Source organism: Oxyura jamaicensis, chromosome 3, assembly GCF_011077185.1.
Source record: "Oxyura jamaicensis isolate SHBP4307 breed ruddy duck chromosome 3, BPBGC_Ojam_1.0, whole genome shotgun sequence".
Taxonomy (NCBI): domain Eukaryota; kingdom Metazoa; phylum Chordata; class Aves; order Anseriformes; family Anatidae; genus Oxyura; species Oxyura jamaicensis.
This window is the reverse complement of record NC_048895.1, coordinates 71239826-71264051: the sequence shown is the minus strand read 5'-3', so window position 1 is coordinate 71264051 and position 24226 is coordinate 71239826. Positions and strand designations below refer to the sequence as shown.

The following is a 24226-nucleotide window of genomic DNA, read 5'->3' as shown; positions in this document are numbered from 1 at the left end:
ATAGTTTTCCCAACAAAATAAGGTGCAGTGCAAATCTTCAGTGTAACTTCAGCAGGCCATTCATTGCTGACCATTGCACTGGCAGATTGGAAATTATAAAATCAGCCACTTCTGGCAGAAAATCTGCTCAGAATTCAGAGATTCAGAAGCAGATGTGCATTTGACAGACCACGCACACAAAAAAATCTGTCTTGAAAACCAGTTTCTGAGATACTAAGGAAACCAAGAATAAACAATTCTTATTTTTATACCAGATTTTTTTCTCTTCCTTGCATTCCTACTGAAACTATGAACATAAAGTACTGATCTTATGAAACAATTTGTAAAACAGACACAAACAAACCTACTCTGTTTTTCCCCTTAGCTTCTGATGAAATGCCTCGCCAACTAGGAACTGCAAAGCACTGCTATTAAAAAAGATCAGAGAGAGTTGCCAAAGCGGCTGTTTCTGCTTGCTGCTTTACGTTCCAGCATACCATTATCCCGATGTAGTGCCGGTAATGAAGAGGGAGTGGGCCATCCATCTGCAGCAGATAGTGCTGAGTTTTCAGAAAGCTTTCAAGGTACTGCGGGTGGAAAACCATCACCAAGGTAACATTGTCCAGTCGGCCCAGCGTAGCAAAAGAATCTGCAAACAGCGTGTGCATCATGGCGTCTTCGTTTCCCACTTGAATGGTCTGAGTTAACAGAAAGAGAGATTAATATTGTCTGAGCAGTACTGATAAGACAGGAAAAAAAAAAGTTTTATCACAGCACCCAGACACCCAGTGAAAGGAATTATAAAATACCTCTCTTAATGGCATTAAATCAGTGCACATAAAGCAAGGCAGGAAATCCCTTTAGCACCTCTCATTTGGATCCCAAATGGTTATATCAGCAGCAAAAGGAGATTTTTGCCTTTATACTTTCATGCAACATTGACTTCTTAACTCTCACCTTCACTTTCTTGAATGCCCCAAATTCATCTTAGGCTATTGTAACAACAGCGAGCTAACTAAAAAAGTATTTTTTTAGTGAGAAAAAAAGAAGAAAACAAGTAAAAAGCAAGCTAGGATGACAAGAGAGAATTATGAAAGGAAACTGAAGCTTAAGGCTCAGAAATTCCTAGAAAACCACAGGCATATTACTAACTTTTCCTCTGCTCCAAATTCTCCTACCAGTCACTCAGAAGAGAAGCACCAGCAATGCTCAGCCACGGCACTCTGCAGTTTGTCAGATACTCAGAATGGCAGTGGCAGCTCAAGAAAAACTAACCCCGGAGCAGAGGGGCAGGTACCTCGTGAACCAGTAGGAAACTACATCCGGATGTTCACAAGGAAACACACTCTTACACAGAACAGTATTGGGTTTCTCTAATGCTAGAGAGCAGTGCAGGAGGTGTCAGAACTATTCCAGAGTTCCCCGGGGCCCTCGTTGGTTTGTACATCAGAACTGTGGCCAAAGTCTCACCAGGACTGAATGTGATCACAACTGAAAATGTTTTGCAGTTCAGCAGCTGTCCTGAAACCAAATGTGGGTTACTACTAAAAGAGCGTTCCTTAAAAGCATAAAGTTCACTGTGTACTTGAAAACACCACCACACCTCCTTCTCTGGGATGAATCTGCTTGGTCCGTGTCCCAGTGGTCTAGGAATTCTTATTCCAAGTTCCTAGAAAAGAAAAATACACCATCTCAGCATTCGGTTATAAACAGCCTCTTAGCTGTGGTTGCAAGAAAGAAAAGAATTTGCCATTCAGAGCTGAGCTTATTTGGGTACTTGGGGTACTCTGACACCGGTGCTTTCACCAGTACCATTTGTACCAATGCAAATTATTTTTCTGCAAGTACTTTAGAACTAGTCACACTTGTTTACAGAGCACAGCCCCACTCCAGCTACAAAAACTGCAACAACAAAGGCCCTGTCGACCACAGAAAAAAACACACAGATATATATATGTATGCACACAGTACAACCTGGTGCACAGAAAATTTTGCATAAGGCAGATTCTGGCAGGGCGTCCGGGACAAGTTGTTCAGTACAGAGCCGGCTGCTGTGTGGTTATGCCACTGATACAAAACGCGACTGATGTATGTGTGTACATCCGCAGTAAGCAAGCACATAACACTCTGTGCATCTGTCAGGAAATGAAACAGCTGTAACCCTAATCAGATTTCTTTTCCCCCTACCTCAAAGAGGTCTTAAACTGCTGAAAGTACCTGATCTACATCTGCGTCTGCTTTCTTTTCAAGACGGGGTAAATAGCTGGTCAGGCTCACGCAGAGGTGAGGGGAGCACCCTGCGGTACTGAGGCACTGCAGGCAAGACAGAGCAGAGGGGCACCTACTGCTCTTTTAGGATTCAAGAGCAGACAGAGCCCCTGAAAGCTGCCTGCCAAATCCAGATTTAAATTTTGCTACGTTTTCCCTACATAGGTGAAAGCTGTTACAGCCAAGCAATACTGCTCTCACTTACTAGTGCACCTTTTGTCCTTAGCTGAGGTTTCTATTTGCACGAGTTCATCGCACGAGAAGCAATTTTATTAATCAGTTACCGTTCCCTGAACTTTCCACTAAGACTAAAACCCAGCTTCCAAAAGCTGGAAACAACCAGCACAGATCCATCTCGGAGCTACCAAAGCCCATCAGACTCCACCAGCCTCCAGCACCTCTTAGACCTAAATCAGAAGCCCTCATTTCTCTTACAGGGGTAAATGGAGACCAAAAAGCAGCTCTCACCAGCCCTTTCACACATCCCACAGGACAGTAAAGGTTGTGATGGGGCTTTGCCAGCTAAGGTGCTAGCAATGCCACTTGGTGTGGGCTGGAATTCATTTCTTAAAAACCCTCTCCCCCCAAAGCTTCCTACCATTCTTACTCAGTAATATTCTTATTACAGCTTCTTATCCCAGCTACAGCTGCACTAGCAAATTAGAGAAACATCTTACATGCAAATGACAGCAAAAGGAACGTCGGTACACATGGTGTAATTTAGCAGATGCCTGCAGTTGTCTGCCAGCTCAGCCACTCCAAGAGAAACACCTTGAAGTTTAATTCTTGAACAACTGTGTTTCAGTTTTCCCTGTCCCAGAATCCCAGAATCACAGAATTTCTAGGTTGGAAGAGACCTCAAGATCATCAAGTCCAACCTCTGACCTAACACTAACAGTCCCCACTAAACCATATCCCTAAGCTCTACATCTAAACGTCTTTTAAAGACCTCCAGGGATGGTGACTCCACCACTTCCCTGGGCAGCCCGTTCCAATGTCTAACAACCCTTTTGGTAAAGAAGTTCTTCCTAAGATCCAACCTAAAACTCCCCTGGCGCAACTTAAGCCCATTCCCCCTCATCCTGTCACCAGGCACGTGGGAGAACAGACCAACCCCCACCTCGCTACAGCCTCCCTTGAGGTACCTGTAGAGAGCGATAAGGTCACCCCTGAGCCTCCTTTTCTCCAGGCTGAACAAGCCCAGCTCCCTCAGCCGCTCCTCGTAAGACTTGTTCTCCAGGCCCCTCACCAGCTTCGTAGCCCTTCTCTGGACTCGCTCGAGCACCTCCATGTCCTTCTTGTAGCGAGGGGCCCAAAACTGAACACAGTACTCGAGGTGCGGCCTCACCAGAGCCGAGTACAGGGGGACGATCACCTCCCTAGCCCTAAGAAGCCTAACAGAAGAGTTACAAGGAATAAAAAACAAATTTTCAGAAACAAGGCGAGGCGACTGCTGATACATTTTGCCTAGCAATCTAAAACACATCCATGTCAATATGCTTCACATTTTTAAAGCATGCCGGGGCCAAACTGCTGCGTTTATGCTCCGCAGAATAGGCAGTATTAGGAAGGCACGCTGAAGTAAAAACCGAGCCCTCTCTGCAAAGTGACATTGGGCTCTCTGGGGGACTGAATAAGTTGCCTTGTTTTCCTCAGGTCCTAAAATGACGGCAAGGATTCAAGCACAGGTTCAGGTCTCTGCTCTGACAGGGAAGTTGCAAAGGCCTTGTGAATGTGGCACTATCTCACTGCCTCCATTTCCCATCTGTAAACTGGGGGTTAAAGCATTTTTTTCCAGAGGGTGCTGAGAACAGAAAAGTGCTTGTTGTCATGAGGTGATTGACTACCAGAATCAGCATTTAATCAAGTTCTCCTAGTGCTTGAAAAACACCAGGCATCCCCAAGCTCTCCCAGCACCCCAACACTTCGACATGACACAGACAACCCAGAAATAATGCCCAGAACACTCCTGGAGGACCTTCCTTTGGTTTTTGCTGTATTTCCAAGCTCCACAATGCCCTTCACGATGCCTTCCAAATACATTCAGCCAAGACACACTCCCCTCCAGCCTTCCCTTCCGAGGGCAAGCTGCCTCCTGGGCCAGCTGCGGCACCCCTGCCCCTCTTCCCCGGAGGACGCCCCTCACGGGACACCAACAAGCACTCGGAAAGGAGCGGGGGCCAGGCCGAGCAGCAGATGCAAACAACCAATATTTATTTTGCTTATTACAAAAGCCTAAGCGACTTTCATGTGATTCCAGACCATCAGGTTGCACACCAGTGACCTCAGCGCTGCGGTTTCCCCATCAAGCTTCTCCTGGCTTCTTTCCTCCTTTGTTAACCTCGCCACACCGCTTCCATTCAAACCAGGAACTCTGCAGCTGAATCCAGCTCCGAGCTCAGCAGAAAGCCAACCACAACTGAGGCTTTACGTGCAAGTAATACCTCATAACGATAATCCACCGCAGGCGCTCAGTCTTCAAAGCCAGGCCCGGGTGGCTGCGCAGTCGGACTGGGGCCATCTCGGCACCCAGGAAGCCCAGCAGCTGACGGCGGGGGAACCACTGCACCATGCAGCAGGGCCTCTGAGAGACGCCTGGTTTAGCTGTATAAATGCTGTGTCGCTGGGCTGGAGGAGGCTACCTCAGAAATCACGGAAAGGGCACCTCTGTCCTTGTATGTCATGTAATTCACATTTCTGCATGGCCACGATTGTTACCACAGGAACCCCGTTTACGGGATACCTGTCACACCTGAGCTTACACGTCCCTCATCGCTGCCACAGCCGTGCATCTGACATCTCGTGCATTTAACCCATGCCATATTCCTGCAGAGTCAACTAAGTGTATTATCTTGCCCTTAGACAAAAAGGAGAAACACAAAAGCTGCGTGTCTAATCGAGGCTGCTACAGGAAGACCGATGGCTTGAACTGAGGTCTCAAGTCACAGGCTAATGCCCTAACCATCAGACCATGTCTTTTCAGAGACTTCTCAATCAGGAAATATGTGTTTTATGCAAATTTGCACCAAGAAACAGCTCTTTAGAATGGAGGCAGAGGAGTTAATGAGACAATCTGCAAACTTAATTAAGCTTCCCAGTTACCATTCTCTCTCACCAATCTCTCGCTTCATTTATCTAACTCCATGATGCCAACTGAACCCCAAATCTGTATGGCATGCACATACATACTGAGCAAAGGCCACTTACAAATCCATCAGCACGTATAAACTCACGCTACTTACAGCTTTTCTGTATCTTAAGACTGTCAATCAAGCCCATTTTTAGGTAAATTTTTAAAATGTCTTGTCAAGAACAGCACTCCTATCAAATTTAACTAAATGCTTGTGATGCAAAATTGAATTGCAAATGCTTAAGAGATGCTTTTTAATACCTGAGGAACAATGTACCTGAACACTGTAACAGATCATCATCTACTTTGGTTTTGAACCTCTTTAAAACATGAAAAAAAAAATGTCACTGCTAAACAGACACCCAATGTCAGAAATTCCATCTTGAAATACCGAAGCAGAGTTCAGCTACGTGCGGGGATGCAGGGCTTTGAGACCAGGAACAGCCACGTAACCCCAGTTACACCTACTGCTCCGCAGTTGAGCCTAAATGTTTTTTCTGATCCCTGCTACTGGCTCCTGGCAGCTAAAGCTCTGCCTCTTATCACAGAACTTCTCCCAAAACTCAATCATAGTTTGGTCAGAAAAGTATGGTGGCTGCCACCAAAATTCGGATTTTCGGTAATTCATCAGCTGAGCACTAACCGTGAACCACAATCTTCATACTGTTTGCCTGGGTTAAAACACAATGAGTCATTTTGCTCCCCTCAAGTACAATCAGCACCAATATCAAATGCTGTATCTCCCAGAGATGCTGATCTATACACTCACTTAAGCCCCTCTAAACAGCCAGAACAGAACATTTTGTCACAGACAAACCACATGTGAAGTGAAAATATAAGTATCAATTTACCTCACTAAACCACGCTTGGATTAACATCTTCACCCGAATCATCTGTATCCTGACTAACCACTAAATACTGCTAGATTCAAACAAAATTTTATGAAAGTCACGTTCCGTAATGCAGTATAAATGAATCAGCACAGGTATACAGAGGGAAATGAGTCTGAGGGGATGTTGTTTGTGGGTAACTTTTTCCTAGACTGCCAACGGTCATTTTATGTAATGTAAGCACATTCCTATCCAAGCTCAGGGTTAAGTACAGCACAATAAATGACCTGTGGGTTCAAGCCTCTTCGGCACAATTCCCCAGTATATTCAATCCCCCCACTTCTCCACTGTGCCAGTGCTGGAAATTCAGTTTAGGATGCTTTGGCATGCATCTGAAGCTGACATTAAAAACATTCAGTTAGAGCTTTACACTCTTCTAGGATAACATGACCCAAAGGATCTCCGTGTCCAAGATGCTGCCACTGCCTCTCCAAGGGAGGCTTTGGCACTTACCCGTCTGGGAGGCTGCTGGCTGCTGCTCTCGCTGTGTCTGGTTCCTGCTTCCCCATTAAAGGTCACCAACAGCAAGATCTTTCTGCTGGTGACACTGACAGCCTACAAAGTCGCAGTTTCCTTGTTTAGATCTTAATGACAATGACTGACACACTGGCCTCACAGGACAAGTTATTTTGATCTCCCTGTGCTCTTATCACCAAGCTGATGCGTACTCAGCTTAAAAAATGTATTTTTGGTTCTGCTTGTGTGGCTACCTTATCAGATGGGTAGCTTTTGCAAGCAAATGGACTAAGAAGCAAAGAGTATGGATTAAATATAAATTATCTCAAAAAAAAAAAAAACAAGCCACCAACTCACAAATCCTACATAATTTCTAAACACAGGGCTAAATAAAACTGGCAGATTTTCCTATTTTGTTCATTTATCTAACCCAGAAGCATATGCAATTGCTGTGTGTCTCTCAAACTGACCCCGACTCATATTAAAGTGAGCAGCCCCCCAGATGCTCACGTACCCTAAATGCTGGTTCCATCCCCTGGATCCCCCGGAGGTGTCACTCAGCCGGAGCACTGGACATGCCCGCACACGCACGGATGCAAAGACCTGCGAGCAAGCGCTCTGCTCTACACCAAAGCGCTCAGTCAGAGCACAGCAGCTGAACTGCTGCTTTACGGAGAGTGTGTTTTCCTTATATATTAATTTAAACACTTTAAGAACCAGTAAGTTAACGTTCTCCCAACGTCTCAAGATCCTTTAAAAGACTGCATTTCATAAACATCTCAGGCTATGGGGCTCGATTCAAGACAGATCTCAAGGCAACTGAGTGTACACCCAAAGCCATCCCCCATGCTCTCAACCCAAGGAAGAAAAGCAGAGCCCTGGCTTGCCACTTTTCACCCCTAACACTTTTTTCCTGTTTTTTTTTTTTTTTTTTTTTTTTTTTTTTTTTTTTTTTTTCAAAACTAAACAGTAAGAGCAGGTCCAACCAGCGCAGTCTCAGGGCACCTCAGTGCTAATCCTTCTGCCTCAGCAGCATCAGCCCTTCACGTTCCTCCAGTGGCTTTGTGACCAAACCGCCTGGAGACCGCAGCCCCATTGACTTTTGTTGTGAGCTCACAGACCAAGCACCCGAACCCAAACGGACAATGCCCGGCTCTTCTATACGTTGTCATGTGTACGATGACATGAAAGGGTGAAGGATTTGGAAGGAAGGCTGCTATTTCCATGGTGTAAACAATGTTTAAATACCAATAAATCGGTGACACGGAAGAAAACAAGTTTAAATGAGACAGTTCTCCTTTATGTTATGCAGGCTGCACTGCCGCATTACGCCAGAGCAAAGCATCCTGCATCTCCGAGGCACTACACCTGCCCCAGCCAAACCCCGTCGCTCTCTCCACAACTCCCAGCAGTCGGAGGATCCCAGCTCCCCTTCCAAACAAAAACCTTGAAGCACTGAAACGCTCTATTTCTCCAGAGGGGTCCGAAGCAGCGTTTTATTCCTTGCCCGAGGCGAGCCAGGCAGCCCCGCTCCCCTCCCCGTCCCCCCGGCTGGGATCCCCGTGAGCAGCCCCCGGCCCCTCAGCCCCCCGCCGGGTACCTGCTGCTGCTGCTGCCGGCCCGGCCCGCCCAGCCTCTGCCGGCACCGCGGGGCCGGGCCTCGCCGCTCTCCCCGGGCAGCCCCGCCACGGCTCTGCCTCAGCGCCCGGCGCCGCCGGGGCGGGCCCCTGCCACCGGGCGGGCCCCAGCCGTGGAGCCGGCCTCCCCGCCGGGCGGAGCTGCGGCCGGGCCGCCCCCGAGCAGGCCGAGGGGAGCTTGGAGCCCCGGGCAGCGCCCCCGGACGGAGGCTCGGGCGAGGACTGCCCCGCTACCCCGGCACCGAGGGCAGCGCCCTTGGCTTTCGTAGTCATGGAGGGTGAAAGGACCTCCAGGATCATCTGGTCCAACCGTCCCCGTGCCACCACTAAGCCATGTCCCCAAGCACCACGTCCAGCCTCTCCTCAAACACCCCCAGGGATGGTGACCCTATCAACTCCCTGGGCAGCCCATCCCAATGCCCGACCCCTCTTTCTGAGACCACCACCACCACCTCTGTCTCCGTCTCATTTCGCTACCTTCCCTCGCCGCAGCAGAACGATGTTGCCTGCTAAAGCCAGCAGCAGCAGGAGGCTAACATTTTGTAGATATTTGTGTGACTAAGTATGCTGCTTCAGAAATTTGGCCTCGCGCCTATTCCCAAGATCATAACAGTCCCAGGCAAACATATGTTTTGCAATCACATCAGCAAAACACTCAGCCTTTGTTTGCAGCAGTCTGTGCTTCTCCCGCCACCCCCCCCCAGGGCTGTACGTGCTGCCAGATGCCTGACATCTCCCACCTCTTGTGGGGTGGGATGTTACGCTATCGATCATCTCAGAAGAAACAAGCCTCTGAACCGGATGCCATGAATTTTTTTCATCTTCCAAAGCAATCTAAGGTTTACAAAGCTAAATTCTATTAAATCGTTTTCCACCAAGTATGTTGAATTAAAAATAAAATGACAAAGAGAAGAAGTTGCAGTTTAGAGTGGAGGAGGCCAGGACAGCTCTGAACACACTCCTCTGGGGGATGAAGGCTCCTGCCTATGCTTTGGAATGCCCCATACCCAGTCTTGAGCTCTAATGAGCTATCTGGTAACAACCAAGCAGGGAAATTCCATGACACTGAACTTTACACTCCTTTAAATGCAAAACTGAACACTGAAAAACTCGTCACTGGTGGTTCATGGTACGGGTGTGTGAGTGTTGCAGCCAAATGCAGAAAACACCAAGGTCAGGGCTGTCAGGGGAACATAGCACCAGGACTCAAGGCACCAATTCTGCACATTTCTGATGCTAAAGCTTTGGAAGCTTTCTTTCCTCTCCATTTTCCAACTAATGCCTCCTCTCTGGGTTACACAGTTAACTCTGCAGAGTAGAAGGATGTTCTGCTTCTGAAGGCTTCGCAGCAGTGTTATGTTAAATTACCTGGAGATGTGCAAGTGCCACAGCTCCTTACTAGGGGCCTTGGTTTTATGCGGCCCCATTTCTCCAGAAGAAACGGGGCGTGTGTCATGCCTGCTTGCACTTCATAAAGTGCTCAACAGAAGCATGGAAAAAGAAGAAGAATTCCATACTGGCAAGGAAGGTTGCGTTTTGTGAGCTAATAAAATAAACTAATGAAGAGTACTGCTTAATTCCCAATGGCTACTTCCTCACTTCAAGCCAAAACCTAACAAAGAGTTGAGGAATGGGCTCCTCTTGCAACACAGGCAAAGGGCGAGCTTATGCTCATAAAAACTGTTGAAAAAGAGAGTAATGGCCTGAAAAGTTGAAATGCATAAGATGCCTCACCCTAAGAAGCCTTCCTGGATGTCAGATGAAATGTAATGCCCTTCCAATGAATTTGTTAACATCCTTGGAAGAAAAATAAATAACTAAAAAGGGCAGCACTCAGTTCCCTGAAGTGTTTTTCTATTTCCCTCACTGTAGTGGATCACCTTGTCTGGATATTTGTGAGCCTGTTTACACTGATATTTGCTCCTATACAAATAACCTCAGTAGATACAGGTTTTTCTCTGACATCATCCAAGGGAAATTTTCTCCCATGAAACAGCCAACTCAACAGCAGAAAATTCTGCCGTGTTCTTTGCTTTCTGTATCGGGATAGATGAAGGCAGTAGCAACATGTCAGAAAAAGCATGTACAAAGGGGAAGAGGAAGTCAAACAGCTGTAGCAAACAAATAATACTGCTCTTAAAAGCTCTCCCATATGGCTTGAGCACACAAGCTCTGCTCAGGCCCCAGGTACATTCCTGCTGTAGCAGAAGCTCATCCGCCTGATCTGCTGCAAGTGCTGTCTCACAGCAGTGCTCACACAACTATTTCCAAAGTGCAAGTGCCCCGGATCAAGGAATGCACAAAACCGAGCCAAGAGCTGATCTGTAAGTCAGTATGCAGCTGCACACTGAAATTATTTCCATTCTGGTCTAGCAAGGTGAGCTACCCCCCATGGTATGAGCGATGTCAGGAGGAATATGGTTCAACGCTGGCACAAGGCTTGTTTCGGTACTGAGTGCAGAATCCTGTGCAGCCGGGGGATGTGGGGACATGTCTATGGTACAGTTTGCATAACTTGAGCTCAGGGGATGTTCCCCTGGGGAAAAACAACAGTATGTTTGACTGTGTGTCAATGCAACTAAACAGAAGTCCAGTGAAATGCTCATAAGGGAAAAACCAACAACAAATATTTAACGTGAGAATACAGCGAGATACCAAGTTTCCTTTCACCCAGAAAGAGCGTATGGTAGATAGAGGCATGGGGTCACCTCAGGAGAACAGGACCTACAGCATGGAAACATACTTCTCAGCAAGCACTTCCATAAAAGTTGCTGTCATAAAAGGGTGGCATTCAGCATCTGTGCTCACGAGGTTCGGTCATCAGAAATGCAAGCCTTCCTTATGGCTGCGGTGAAGGAAGTGTAATAGAGAAGCTATGAGGAGACCAATCAGTTACGATGTGAAAAGCCTGATCCTGCAAACACATGTGTCTGAGCTTACCCTCTTGAACTTGGAACAGTGCCATTTGAGTCTAATCGGGCGACTTTTTGAGGAAAGTTCAGTACAAACAGATGGCTCTGAAGAACTGGCAAGCCAACATCTTAAATTCTTTCCATAGGAAAGCTATGCAAGCAGGAACACTCAAAATGCCTGTTGCTGCTCCGCGCTGGACATCCAATTAGCATCTCAGAGGACGATCAGACAGTTCTTTCCCAGAAATAGTTACAAAGGCAAACAAGGAGTTCCTTGGTGCTCAGAGGTCCCTGATTTGCTTTAGTGCTTTGAACTGCATTGTCATGTTTTTTCCATAAGGCAGCGGCTGAGGGTGCTGTCTCCCAGCCACAACTGACAGCTGAAGGCATCGGGGCCTGCAGAGGTGAAGGGGCTCACCACCAAGACCTGCCCACCCAGCTGCACACCAGGATGCTTACAGTCCAAGTGACCCAAGACTTACTTTGCGGTTCAGTTTGTTTCTTAAATTATTATTTTATTTTATTGTTAGGGCAATTGTTTTAGCTTGTTTTGATTAGCAGAGGTTAGGTGCTCCTAACCATGAACAAATCCCAGGGGGCACTGACCCCCTAGCAAAGCACCAGTACTAAGAATATGGGGGCAGTGATCCCTTGAAGCAGAGCAGCTTGAGCAGCTCTGCCTCATCTGGCACCTCAAGGAAGTCACCAGGTGCCTTGGCAATGACTGAGCAGCCCCACAGCAGCAGCTCTGAATGTTTCCCTGTGGATTCCTCTCGTTCCTGGCTGTCCACAGCCACTACCCTTTTCATAACAGATTTCAAACATATCTCCTAATCTCTTCTATCCCTTTATTATACGCTTGTTATTTCTAAAATAGCAAAAATCTTTATCATGATAACAAGAGGGGAGGCGCAGCAATTGAACCATTAATTACAGTGATGAAAGAATTTAAATTAAATAGAAGACTGTATCAGCCCATCAGTGGGTCAAGAAAAATTGATCAGTATTTCAAAGCATTCTTTTTTACTTAACCCTAACAATCTGATCTGTCAGTCTCCAAAAAAAATGCACTCTATTATTAGCATCAGTGCATAACTCTAGGGAGGAAGGTAAACTGTATTCTTTGTGTATACCTAAGTCTAAATTCTTGCTGTATGTGTCAAAAGAGACCAGCCCTTAGGAACGGCACTGCACCTGATACCTTTACAGCAGTGACAAAAACAAGTTGTTTAGGAGAACAAAGGGCTGAAAATCGGCCACATCAGGAAATAAGATCAGAGCAATATAAGGAAGCTTTCCACCTTGCAGTCTTTAGGAATGTAAGGCTGGCTAAGACTGAAAACTTTACACTATTAAGAGACAATATTTATTGTCTGTTATTGTCCACCATGTGCATCTCTGAAATGCAACTTTTCTGTCTATAGCTCTTACTTACATGCTGCTTTCTTAATGGCAATACCTTCAGCTCTAATGGGCAAATGACTTGCAAGTAATCAAGGGCTTTTGCGAGTAATTACAAATCAGGTAACTCCTAGCCCACTGCAGCCCCACCAGAAGACCCAGCCTCTGTTTTCCCAGCTTACCGAGCTGCAAGGCTCAGCTGTTACCTCTGAGCTGCTATCTCTGCCAACTGGCTTCAACTCACCCAGCTCCAGCATCTCCAGTGCTTTTATCTGTTACCTGAACTATTTGGTTTGTCACTCTGGGCTCTTATGCCCCCTGTCCCCAAAGAGTCATTCTAGCAATTTCTGCCTTCGATTAGATTTCTACAGTTCAACCCCACCTCTAAACCACAAGTTGTTGTTTTGTTTTTTCCTCCTCCAAGCTTGCCCAAATTTAACATCCCCTTCTGCAGTCATTAGGTAGCACAAGTATGAAGTTTATGGAGCTACAAGAAGTTGAGATCTTGAGATTATTCATGCTTTGGCACGGGCACAAAACCAGACTTATGGTTTCTAAAACTACCCCAACTAGATAGATTAAAGATTTGTTTCTACAATTAGCAGACTGAAAGAATGTTTACCAGATTATTCTTTCCCCTTTTCGTAAGGGTACACGGGTCCTCCTAGGCTGATAAACAGCCACTGAACTACAGAAGTTGTTTGTCTGGCTTGCTGTGAATATCGCATATCAGAAAGGTGGGCTCTTTTTTCTGAGGTGGCTTGAGGCTTGTGCACCACGCAAGAATAATCTGGTCAACATCTCCCTACTTAGACACAGCTCTCCCAGGTGGAAAGTCTGTGTTAACTAGCTCCAGAACTGACCTTGGTAACTCACTGGTAACTGCTGATCTTTCAGAGGAGAGAGGGTGTAAGGAGAGGGGATGAGCTGTCCAGCTGCAGATTGCCACTCTGGGGAGCAGAGTATCTGCAGGCTGCCAGCAACTCTGCAGTCTTTCTCAAGACTACATAAACATTGAAGTTAAAAACAAAACTCATTTAATAAGAGTGCATTTGGAGTTTATTCAAGAAAAAGAACATTTAATTTATAGTTGTCTAGCACCAGTTTTGTCTAAAGAGGTCTCTGCTCTCCCTTTCAGTTACCAAACCACCAGGTCACACCAACACCCACAACACTTTGCACAGCTCCTTGGAGCTGGGATCCATTTTGCTATCTTTTTTCTCAGGCGCTCTGTCTCCAAAATGAATACTGAAAAGGGACAAATATCCTTTCTTGGTTGAGTGAAAATTCACCCTTGGGAACTTCCTGCAACTCCAAGTCCCCATAACTGGTTCAATTAAGAGCAAGGAGGCCATGCAATACCTTATTTGTTACACTACCTGGAATGCGGTCAGACAGTGCTTCACCACTGCCGTGTAAAGATGCTGTTGGAACGCCCGTCCTACAGGGATGGAAGTTGCCTTATCACTCTGGGCCATCCACTGCAAACAAAACCTTTTACACACTGCAAACTTGCATCTTTGAAGCAAGGGAAGACCAGCTGAATCACCCCTGCGTGAGTTTGTTTTCTACTTTTTTAAAGCTATGTTTGACCTTGGAAATAGTCCTTACATGAAAACAGAAAAGAAAGCAATGAAATGCAGCTCACTATTAGCTTCTGACAGAAGTTAGACACAATGGCAAGCACTGAGAAAAACAAAACAAACACAACACCTTAAGGAGTACTAGTGCTAACCTGGCATACTGGAATTGGGTGAGACCATGACAGCGAGTGACCCAGAGCCGCATATCTGTGTAGTTACAGTGAGCATGCAGGAGATGCTATGCAAGTATCCTGTGAACCAGCTGCAACAAACACCTACTTCCATATTCTGTTACACACAGGCATGCAACCCAAAAGTTCTTCTCCTCACTGTGTCATCTTTACCCTTGTGGGGCTCAGGTGTGGGTATAGAAAACCGTTTGAAACTCTGAATGGAGACTGATACCTGACTGTTCTGATGTTGAAGGCATACCAAATAATAAGCTTACTTCTGCAGGGGACAAAGGTTCCTTCACCAGGGAACAAACCAGCCGTTTATGAAATGCTTGTTACAGTTGCACTTCTTTGAGTCAACCCTTAATCTCACACTACAGCCAAAACCTAACTGGTTTTCTCCCCCCGCCCCCCTTTTGTTAAAAATAAATTCAGTGTTTTCCCCATGAAAATAAAAGCAAGAAGAATGTGATGCAGTAAAAGCATGTCATGTCATTTAATGCACTTCAAGGTTTTCAACTCTTTTTCTACAGCTTGATTGTTAAAGTGAGATAAAATCAAGTGAAACAATACCAAACGAATATGGGAAGTACCACAAGAGATTCAGGAGCCCTTATATCAGTAACAGCAGATTGGGGAGCTGTTTTGTGGCTTTCTTAGACTTGCTACTTTGAGGCACGTGCCCAATACAGCCCAGAGCAGCAGATGGCGGGGGGGCGGAACTCTAAAAAACACTTTTTATTTTCAGTTTTCCATGGTCTAGCTGTGACCCAAATAACATGCAGTATTTATCTGAGTTTGGAGAAAACCATCAGATCTTGATTAGGAAAAAAATCCACATACCGATAAGGCTTTGTTTTCCTAGCATCTTCTGTAACGACCTATCTTGATGTTGTAAGTTCCTCAAGATTGATTCTGTCTCCATATTTGCTTAACATGCAGAGCCAAGTACAACAATATTATAGGATTTATCAGCTCCTTTAGAACATCATGTTGGCAACAAGTTAAGCACATCATCCTAGAAGAATATCTCCTGATGTCTAATTACAGCAGTTAAGAAAATAGATCATCCTCTGGGTCCTGTGCTCCAAGTCCCTGGGGTGCAGCCCATCTTCCTAAATCCTGGAGCTTGGAGAGCTCCTTCAAGGCATCTAGAACAGAATGGCCTGCCACTGAGCTACCTGCAGGACCATCTCCTTGCCCTCCTAAATCCAGTGCCACCTCAGCCCTTTTCTGCTGGCCACAGAGGCTTTGGGTCCCTGCAGGACAACCATAAAATCACAGGAAGATTTCTGCAACTGGAATCTCAGCAAAACCACAGAGTTTTCTGGGCTTTGCAATCCCGCTGCTGGCAATGGTGATATTTAAACTGTGGATCTGCTATTGCCTTCACTCACCTACCTTCTTAAAGATCTATTTGCAACTGGAACTAAGTCAAAGCAGGCTTGAAAACAATTTTGGCACTTTCAGTTGAAATAAAGTTTTTTTGTTTGTTTTGTTTTGTTTTTGTTTGTTTTGGTTTTGTTTTTTTAAAGTTAACCACAATATGGGAATTTAGCTATAAAACCACTTTTAACAATCATAATTTTAAATCAGTCAGTTGCTATTGTGAGAGACGAAAGGCCACCTACCATTGCTGGACCACCCTGAATTATTACTGTACAGCATTTCACCCATATAATATACTTCAAAAGCCTTGGGAAAGGCCAGCATTGTATGGGTAGCCCCTCAGATTCAAATGCACTGAAACCACACACAAAATACATACAGCAGGCATGCCACAAAGAAACACAATGCTCTCAGGTTTCCGTAGCAGAATCAATATTTTTGCAATCAAGCGAACACTAAAGCCTGATTTATCGTACTTTCAAATGTCAGAGGAATTATGGGATAAGTACAAGCACATAAATACAAATGCACACATACAATACTAAGCACACGCTAAGAGAGTATTAAAACATGGATAATATCCTTAAAAAAGGGCTTTGGTGTTTACAGTTGACATTTGAGCTTACAAATCCGTTCTACAGTGTATGAAGCTATAACATTCAAACACCCTCTCATTGCGTCAATAAAGCTACAAATTTTACCTGTCCCCTATTTCTTACCTTCTAACTACTTCACAGGGCTTCCAAGTCAGCAAAACAATGTGGCAAATTTAGGCAGACCCTGACCAAAACTTCAGTGCTAATGAAGATGCAACAATGATCACTGAGGCTTGTAAACTAAACTACTAGCAAAAAAAATCTGTTTGTTTTGCTGACATGCCTATATTATTAACAACAACAGAGAAGCTCTCTCATGATCAGGGTGTGTTTGTCATCTCGCTGAGAATTCCTCCTCTTGAGATAAGACTGCCACAAAAATAATTTGTTCCTTTATTCTAGAAAAAAAAAAAACAGGCCCTAATTATTTGCATTTACTAATGTAAATGTATTTCCCCTTTTGGAAGACAAATTTCAAGAGTAGCAAATGGTTTATGCCAATGTGAAATTTGACTTGAAAAAAATTTGAAAAAACTTTACATGTACTATTACACTCTTCACCAACTGGAATGGCTGAGTCTAACCCAGGTTAGGATTGTAGCCACCAAGGGCCAGTGTCTGACTCCTGGAGCTGCAGCTAATATGGAATTACTTGGCAAAGCTTAGGTCTGGAGTTGTCATGGACCACTGCACAATGGCTAAAACAAACAGGACTGAGTCCAGGAGAAGTCATTGAGGTTGGCTTAGGCCTGAGGCTCACAGAGAAACAGGGTCTGCATTACGATTTCAACCAGCAAAGTCTCGCAGGGCTGACTCAAGCATCAGGCTCACCTGAGGATCACCTGGCTAAAGCCTGGTAGGAGTCATTTTGCAAGGTGTGTGAGTGTTTACAGCCTGTGAGTGTTTACTGCAGGTAAGGCCTAGAGCTTGCACCAGGATCCAGAAGGGCAGCTGCAGCTGTGGCAAACAAGAGGGATCCCCAGGCTAAGGCAGGATTTGGGCAGGGACAGCATTAAAGACCAGCAGCTCTGTGTACAGCAGGCATGTGCCCATTCAATAGCCATGATTTCTGACCAGTTGTGAACTGGCTCCAACTTGAACTGATGACCTGAAGGGTTTAAAAAATAAAATAAGAGTGTGTGTGTAGCTGAATGTTGTTTCCAAGAGGCTGATTCTCTGCTCTGTAAGAATAAATGAATAAAACCCTGAACTCACATTGCAAGATCATCTATATTCTTCCTTTTCTTACACAACTAAGGGCCACATTTTCTACAGTAAGTTTGTTCTCAGGGCTACAGAAGACTAACGCAGCAGCATTACATGCACAGGCAAGCACTTTCTTAATAGCTGTGTTGCATTAATTCTTTTGTTGAAATACAATCAAGACATTACTGGGAGGGAATGTTTATACCAGGGCCACTTGAGACCTCAGGTTGTTTCTGGCAGCACATTGCCCTGGCTGAGGGAAATGGTCTTGTACAAGCAATCAAAATTCATCGTCTGGCCACGCCTGAGCTGACCTGAACAGGAAAGAAAGATAACCCCCATATAACGCATACAGTAAATACGTTAGGAGTGGTGGACTTTGCCCTGCTTCACATATAGCAGTTGGACAAACTGTCCTAACAGCTGTGAACCTTTCTTAAACTTAGCTGCTCCAAGTGACAGAAGGGAGAAGAAAGAAGCTTGAGACAAGCTGGTACCCACAGAGAGCCTCAGTATACTCAGTATAACCATCAGATAGGGGCCCTGTATTTCTGGATGGGAACGCGGGCTCAGCCCAGGCAGCTGAGCATACGTGATGCTAGCTCAACAAATTTTGTGACTGTAAAAATACGAAAAGTAACTCGAGTGCATCCAGCACGCACCTAGGTCACCAGGCACTGCCTGGCCATCCCAGTATGGCAGGTCCAGTCAGTCTGAACGTGTCCCAGACACATCAGACGCCTGGGTGTATGCACATAGCAGCCATTTTACAGAGGCTTTCTAACCACCAGAAGCCCCAAATGGCCAAATTGCTTTTTGCCATTGTCTGTACAGTCTTCCAGGAGGGGTGGAAGGGACAGGAATGTGTGTGGGTAATGACAGAGCTATTTATGGGGTCCTAACACCAGAGTGACTCTCTGCAAGGGCACTGGCTGGTGAAAAAAACAACACAACTGTCTGCTCAGCCTCATAACAAGACAGCCGTTCACATAAAACAAAACATACATTTAGATTTTTGGCTCAATATTCTTACATCTGAATTGTTGCTCTATATATCAACAAACATTCCTTTGTTTTAAGAAAGCCTCACCAGCCACAAGTTCCCCAAGAGAGGGGCACTACAATCCTCGAGCACAGACAGGCCTGCCCGGCAATAAGCAACCGGCATGTATGGGATAGATGGCACAAAGCCAGGTCTGACTATAGAAGAATCCCAAGATTCCCCTCCAAGAGAGGGTAAGTTAAGAAGGCATCTGGATACGAGAATGACCGAAAGGTACTGGCTCCAGTCATCCTCCAGCCTGCTATGCCGCTGCCCTGCATGCCAGCTTTTTGACATTAATGCAGCTATTAAAAAGAGAGAGAATAACCACAAACAAGTCACCACGCAAAACTTGTAGAAAAAAAAAAGTACAACAGTAAGGAACACTGGACACAGAGGTGTCCAAGTAAAGTGTCTTAAAGCAATCAACTTCAAATTGAGAGTTATCTGCTAATGATTCTCAGTAAGCACTAACTGAAAACATGCTCAGTCCCAAGCACATAGAGCATGGACAGGACTGCAGCTTATTTAAGAGGCAGGGATGTCATCAAGAGCTGCAGGAGAAACAGGAGTTTTAATTTGGCAAGTAGATGCCTCCTCCACTCTTTTTAAAGTAACTCAAGTTCACATTTGAGTATCCTACTAATAACATAACTAAAAAAAAGGTATAAAATTCAAACATCATGAGAACAGTTTCTTTTTTTTTCCTTTTTTTCCTAAACAGTTTGTTGACAGAATAGAGTAACAACACTTCACATCATGGTTTTTAAACAGTAAATAAATCCTGCTATAAAAGCAAATGTATTCTGTGTTTTTTTTTGTCAACTAGCAAAGTATCAACTAAATGCTAACGGCATTCATCCTGCTATTTTGTTCACCATCAGATTTGAAGGAACACAGCTGTACCCCTTTTTCTCCTATGTATTACACAAGTCTCTTTCCCTAAACATGGTTTTCCTCCTCTCCTCACAAAAAAAAAGAAAAAAAAAAAGACTACACTATTGCGTGTGACACTAATGTGAACTTCCTGATCAGACCACCTACAACCTTTACCCCCGTGTTGTTCCCAGTTGTCTCGGGGGGGGGGGCAAAGGGAGTGGGCAGCTGCTCAGCAAGTTTGTAGCTATCAGCACATTGTGAAAGGAACATGAAGGCCACTGGAGTCAACAAATTAGATTTGAAGATTTAAGCGAACTGCCAGGAGAAACAGCACATATTTTTAGTCTGGTAACAACGTCCAGTGTTACGTAAGTGCATTGTGTATGTTACCCTGGAAAGCATTCAGTTTGTGAGGTGGAAAGACTTAACCTCCATGGCTTGCTGCTTATAAACAACAGCTCACATCAAGCAGAGGAATCCATCTTAGGTGCCCTTAGCCCAGCTTGAACACTTACTGACACAGTGTCACAGCGGGTGGGGAAACACCCAGAACAAATGCTTCCAAGGTTTTCAGTTAATTTCTCAATTACGTTTCTTCTAGGAATTAGTACATCTGTTCCATGCTTTGAAATTGTTTTCCAACTTTTTCCTTTCCTTGGTATTGTTGAAAAGCGCCTTGTACAGCCAAATGCAGAGAACAGACTCAGAGGAGTGCACACAAAGACCTTTCAGCAGGTCCCCAGGTTCATGGGGTCTATTTTATGCAATAAAAACTTACATCTGCTTAAATATTTATCAAATGTAGACAGTGGAACTCTTCACAGGTAGATGATATTGACCTGTGCATGTATTCATGACCTTAACACACATGTACTGGTAGTGCCTGAACACCAAGTCCTTCCCTGGTAAGAAGCTCCTTCAGCAAACTCAGTCACAAAATTCAGAACAGAAAAGCCAGTTACATAAGTAGACATCTCAAAGGGATGAAAATCTCCAGAGAGCAGCTGGGCTTCAGATTCAGGTCAGTGCACAGTCCCCACAGTTCAGTCACAAGCTGACTTCCCTCTCAGCTTGGGCTCCCTCCTCCTCACCTCATCCCCTCCTTCATCTCCACCTTTCCCTCCACTACTTCTCTACTTCAAAGAGCCAGAAATTACTGCAGAACTAATCCGATTTTCCTTTTCTTGCTACCCTGTCTTGAATTCCTTACTGTTACCCTGTTTGGGCTGCAGTTAACTGAACTGCACTCGGGATCTGTTCAGCAGCTGTGCCTGCTCACCCGATTCCAGACACCACTGCTTGGAGCACCAGAGGCAGCCCAGAGGTGCCATGGTGAGATCAGAGCATGTCTTCCCTTCAGAGCCTAGCTGAGTCCTGGTAGGCATAGAAACACACAGTAACATATGAAACCAGGCAATACTGGCAGAAATTGGCATAACATTTTTCTCCTGTTTTGCTGTTTTCAGTGTCTCTTGCCCTCGCTGCTTCCCAAATTAGGACAGCTCAGCTCTTCCACGATACCAGAAGTACACAGGGTTGAGGAGAGATGCTAAAGCTCCAGGACAATGCCCACAAGCTAAGCAGGCCACAGTACTCCTCTAAACCTTCACCTGCAAAGACCCCACTTCAAGGTGTGTGAGAGTCCAAATTTTGCTATGCCACAGGCTATGCCATGAGATCTCTAGCTCCACAAGAGCAGGTCATTATTTTGCTGGTGGCAAATTATCAAAGGCACTCACAAACCGAAATGTCTGCACTGCCCCAGGAAGCACAAAGGCTGGCAGAAGTTCCCTGGGTTTGAGCATGTTATCATGAACCTGAAACTCACATGAGGTCCCTAAGTGCAGACTGAGTTTCACCCAGTTTCACACCACAACTTCCTTCCACCTCTGAAGAGCTCTGAAAGGAGAGACTGAAAGCTCTCCCTGTACACTATCTGCATTTCAAAGAAGAACTCAGGCTGCACTCCTGCCCAGTGTCTGACAGCTGGATCCATTAAAGACAAAATGCAGTTTCTGGAACTGAAAGATGACAAACCAGAGGCTTAGATGGGGAGACTGAGAAAGAGCCAAGGACTCGTAGGAAAAAGCATCCCTCTACCTATCTGGCTTCAGGACAGTCCAGTCCCCCTTAGCATAGGGATTCTAAGTACTCACCTAGGACAGCAGCTTCGTCAGTCGCTGGGTAGTGTATCAGCGATGAGTGGAAACCACATCTCTCAGCCTGAAAGCAGTTTGGGGGGGATGAGGTTTGGCATATGATTGCTAAACAGAGTAACTTCACTCAAGTTTTGAACAGTGAAAGTTTTAAGAATGGGCAGGGACCTCTCGAAAACCAAGATTTTATCAGAATGTGATCAAATTGCAACTAAATCCTTCCCAACGGCCTGGCAGGTTTGCTGTATAAACTCTGCAGACAGATTCAGCTGCTAGAACTGAGCTGTCAGCTCTATTATTAAGCAGAGCTGCTTGCAAACAGAAACACACAAAGTCAATGTGGAAAAAAAAAAAGTAAAAAAAAAAAAAAAAGTAGCCTATCTATTCCTTCCACCACAGCTACTGTATTTGTTTTCTCTCTTTGTACAAACACTCACCCAAGCTTGGGACTATTCCAGCTGGTTACATCATGGGTTCACATGGCAGTGGTAATAAAAAAAAATTCAGTCTTCAGTGCAACTCAGTGGACTTTATTATAGTTATCTAAACCCAGCAGCATTATTTAAAGATAACCTTGTATGTTAATAAAATTACAGAAAGAAAATCCAGATGCCTTTCTTTATTTCTTCACTTCAGAATAAATACAATAAAGCACAATTAATTACAAAGAGCATCTAATTCTCACCTAGATTTTCAGAGACATCAAACTATCATTAACTTTGCAATTAACGCTACAGGCCAGTGACAAATTATGTAGGAATACCAGTTACCACAGTTTAACATAAACAGTTAAGTCCCCAAATGAAGAGATTCAAAGACTTTCAATAGGCAAGAAATAATGGGCAGCTGGCAACACTGAGAGATATAATGAATACAGCAACATTCAGGAGCCATTTGAAAACTGTCTGCTTGAGTATGGCTGAGTTATTAAAAATTCTCCATTTATAAACAGTGTTGATGGGATTTAAACAGCCCATTTAAGAAGGATTAAAAGCCAATCAAGCCTGCACAGATAAGAAAATAAAAAGAAACTGTGCCCTTGAATTCTGTACATGCTGTTTAACCTTATCTGTGTTTCAGACTCCTGGCACACGGTGGGGATAAAACAGGCTGCCTTACACATAGCTGGTGAGGTGGGCTCTGTGTTTGGACTATTTGATGCTTGTATAGTGCTTTGAGCTGTATTGTCCCTTCCCTCCTCACTCCCCCCTTTTAAAGGTACTCACTGAAAATCATTATTTACCATCCCCCTCAGGTACTGCTAGCAGATACCCAAAAGAGGTATAAATTGCAAGTCTGTCCAGGCATGCTCTAACAATTAGGTGTTTTCCCTCCTGTACATAACTGATGATCTTGCTATTCTCTGCTAGACTTTTAAAACTGTACCTCTATATAACTAGTGTAAATATTGACAATGGGGGAGGCAAGTGGGGATTTCTGGGAGGAGGAGTGGGTGGGAGATGAGAACCAGGCTTTCATGTTTTGTTTTGTTTTTTTTTTCCTTGCCTCAGAAGTATTCTGCTTTACACAGAAGTTGTTACAGCTTTTATTTCTGTATCACTTCTTAGAATAAGAAGACAGGAGCACACAACTTTTTCTTTTTATTCATTAATCCCTTCCTTTCTCATCTTCGCTCCAAACTCCAGCCTATTCTGGTAACCTAAGTTGCCTATTTCTGATGAGCACTTTGTAAGACAGCCAAAGCTAAAGAGCATTCAAGGCGAAAAGGTACAATGCCACGTCTTGTCTTGCTTTCCATAGCCTGTAACATAGCCTAACATTTAATTTTCTTCCTTTGGTCTCATCCAGGCTACAATAAGAGCCTTATGAAAGAGCCCACTAAGAATCCAGGCCACTGATCCGCATGAGGACTATTTAGCTATGACACACAGCACTGATGAGCACAGCTCAGCAAGCCAGCTTGGGAAGCACCATGTCCATCTCAGCGCAGGGCACTAAGAGAAGAGCAGTGGTGCTGGGGCTTGAGGTTCCCTCCTCACATTGTCCTGCCCTTCCCTTCCCTTTGCTGAACCACACCTGCTGAGAACACACCTGAACAGAGCTATTTCAGGTGTCCCCGGCACGGCACCACAAAGCACGCTGTAAACATATCCTGATTACTTATCTGCGATGTTTATCATCTTATGCACTTCTCCAAAGGATCATGCAAACCATTAGGTAAACATAACCAGAATATTACTTGTAAAAGGAGACAGCTATTCCACTGGGAAGCGGAACTATATTTAAGAAACAAACAAGCAAGCCACGGATATTTGGGAGTACATTACCTCCATGCAGACCTAGGGTGGAAATGAAGAACATCAACATACAATAGCCCCAGGGAGATTCAAACAGCTAATCAGCTTACTTGCTGTATTGTTGTAAACCACAGAACACACTGATTCTCTTGGAGATATACTTCCCTAACTTTTACGACCACAAAGTTAATCTTTTAAATGCAGTTTTACTGTACGTCAGCACATCCCTGCTTCCATTGGCCTGCCAGCATGTGAAACTACCGTGACAGCA

General features: G+C 44.8%; 1 protein-coding gene across 3 annotated transcripts in view; it reads right to left on the bottom strand.

Moving 5' to 3' along the window:
• SESN1 (sestrin 1) overlaps nucleotides 1-24226 on the bottom strand; it is a 75252-nt gene that overhangs the window by 7932 nt on the left and 43094 nt on the right. For 2 of the 3 annotated variants that reach the window (XM_035321398.1, XM_035321399.1), the window contains exons 2-3: nucleotides 1583-1648; nucleotides 477-677 (exon numbers count right to left, since the gene is read on the bottom strand). In XM_035321398.1, the coding sequence (XP_035177289.1) occupies nucleotides 477-677; nucleotides 1583-1648 (267 nt within the window). Of the gene's footprint in view, nucleotides 1-476; nucleotides 678-1582; nucleotides 1649-8323; nucleotides 8370-24226 lie in introns of those variants that run through there. The other variant, XM_035321400.1, reaches the window with a different exon arrangement.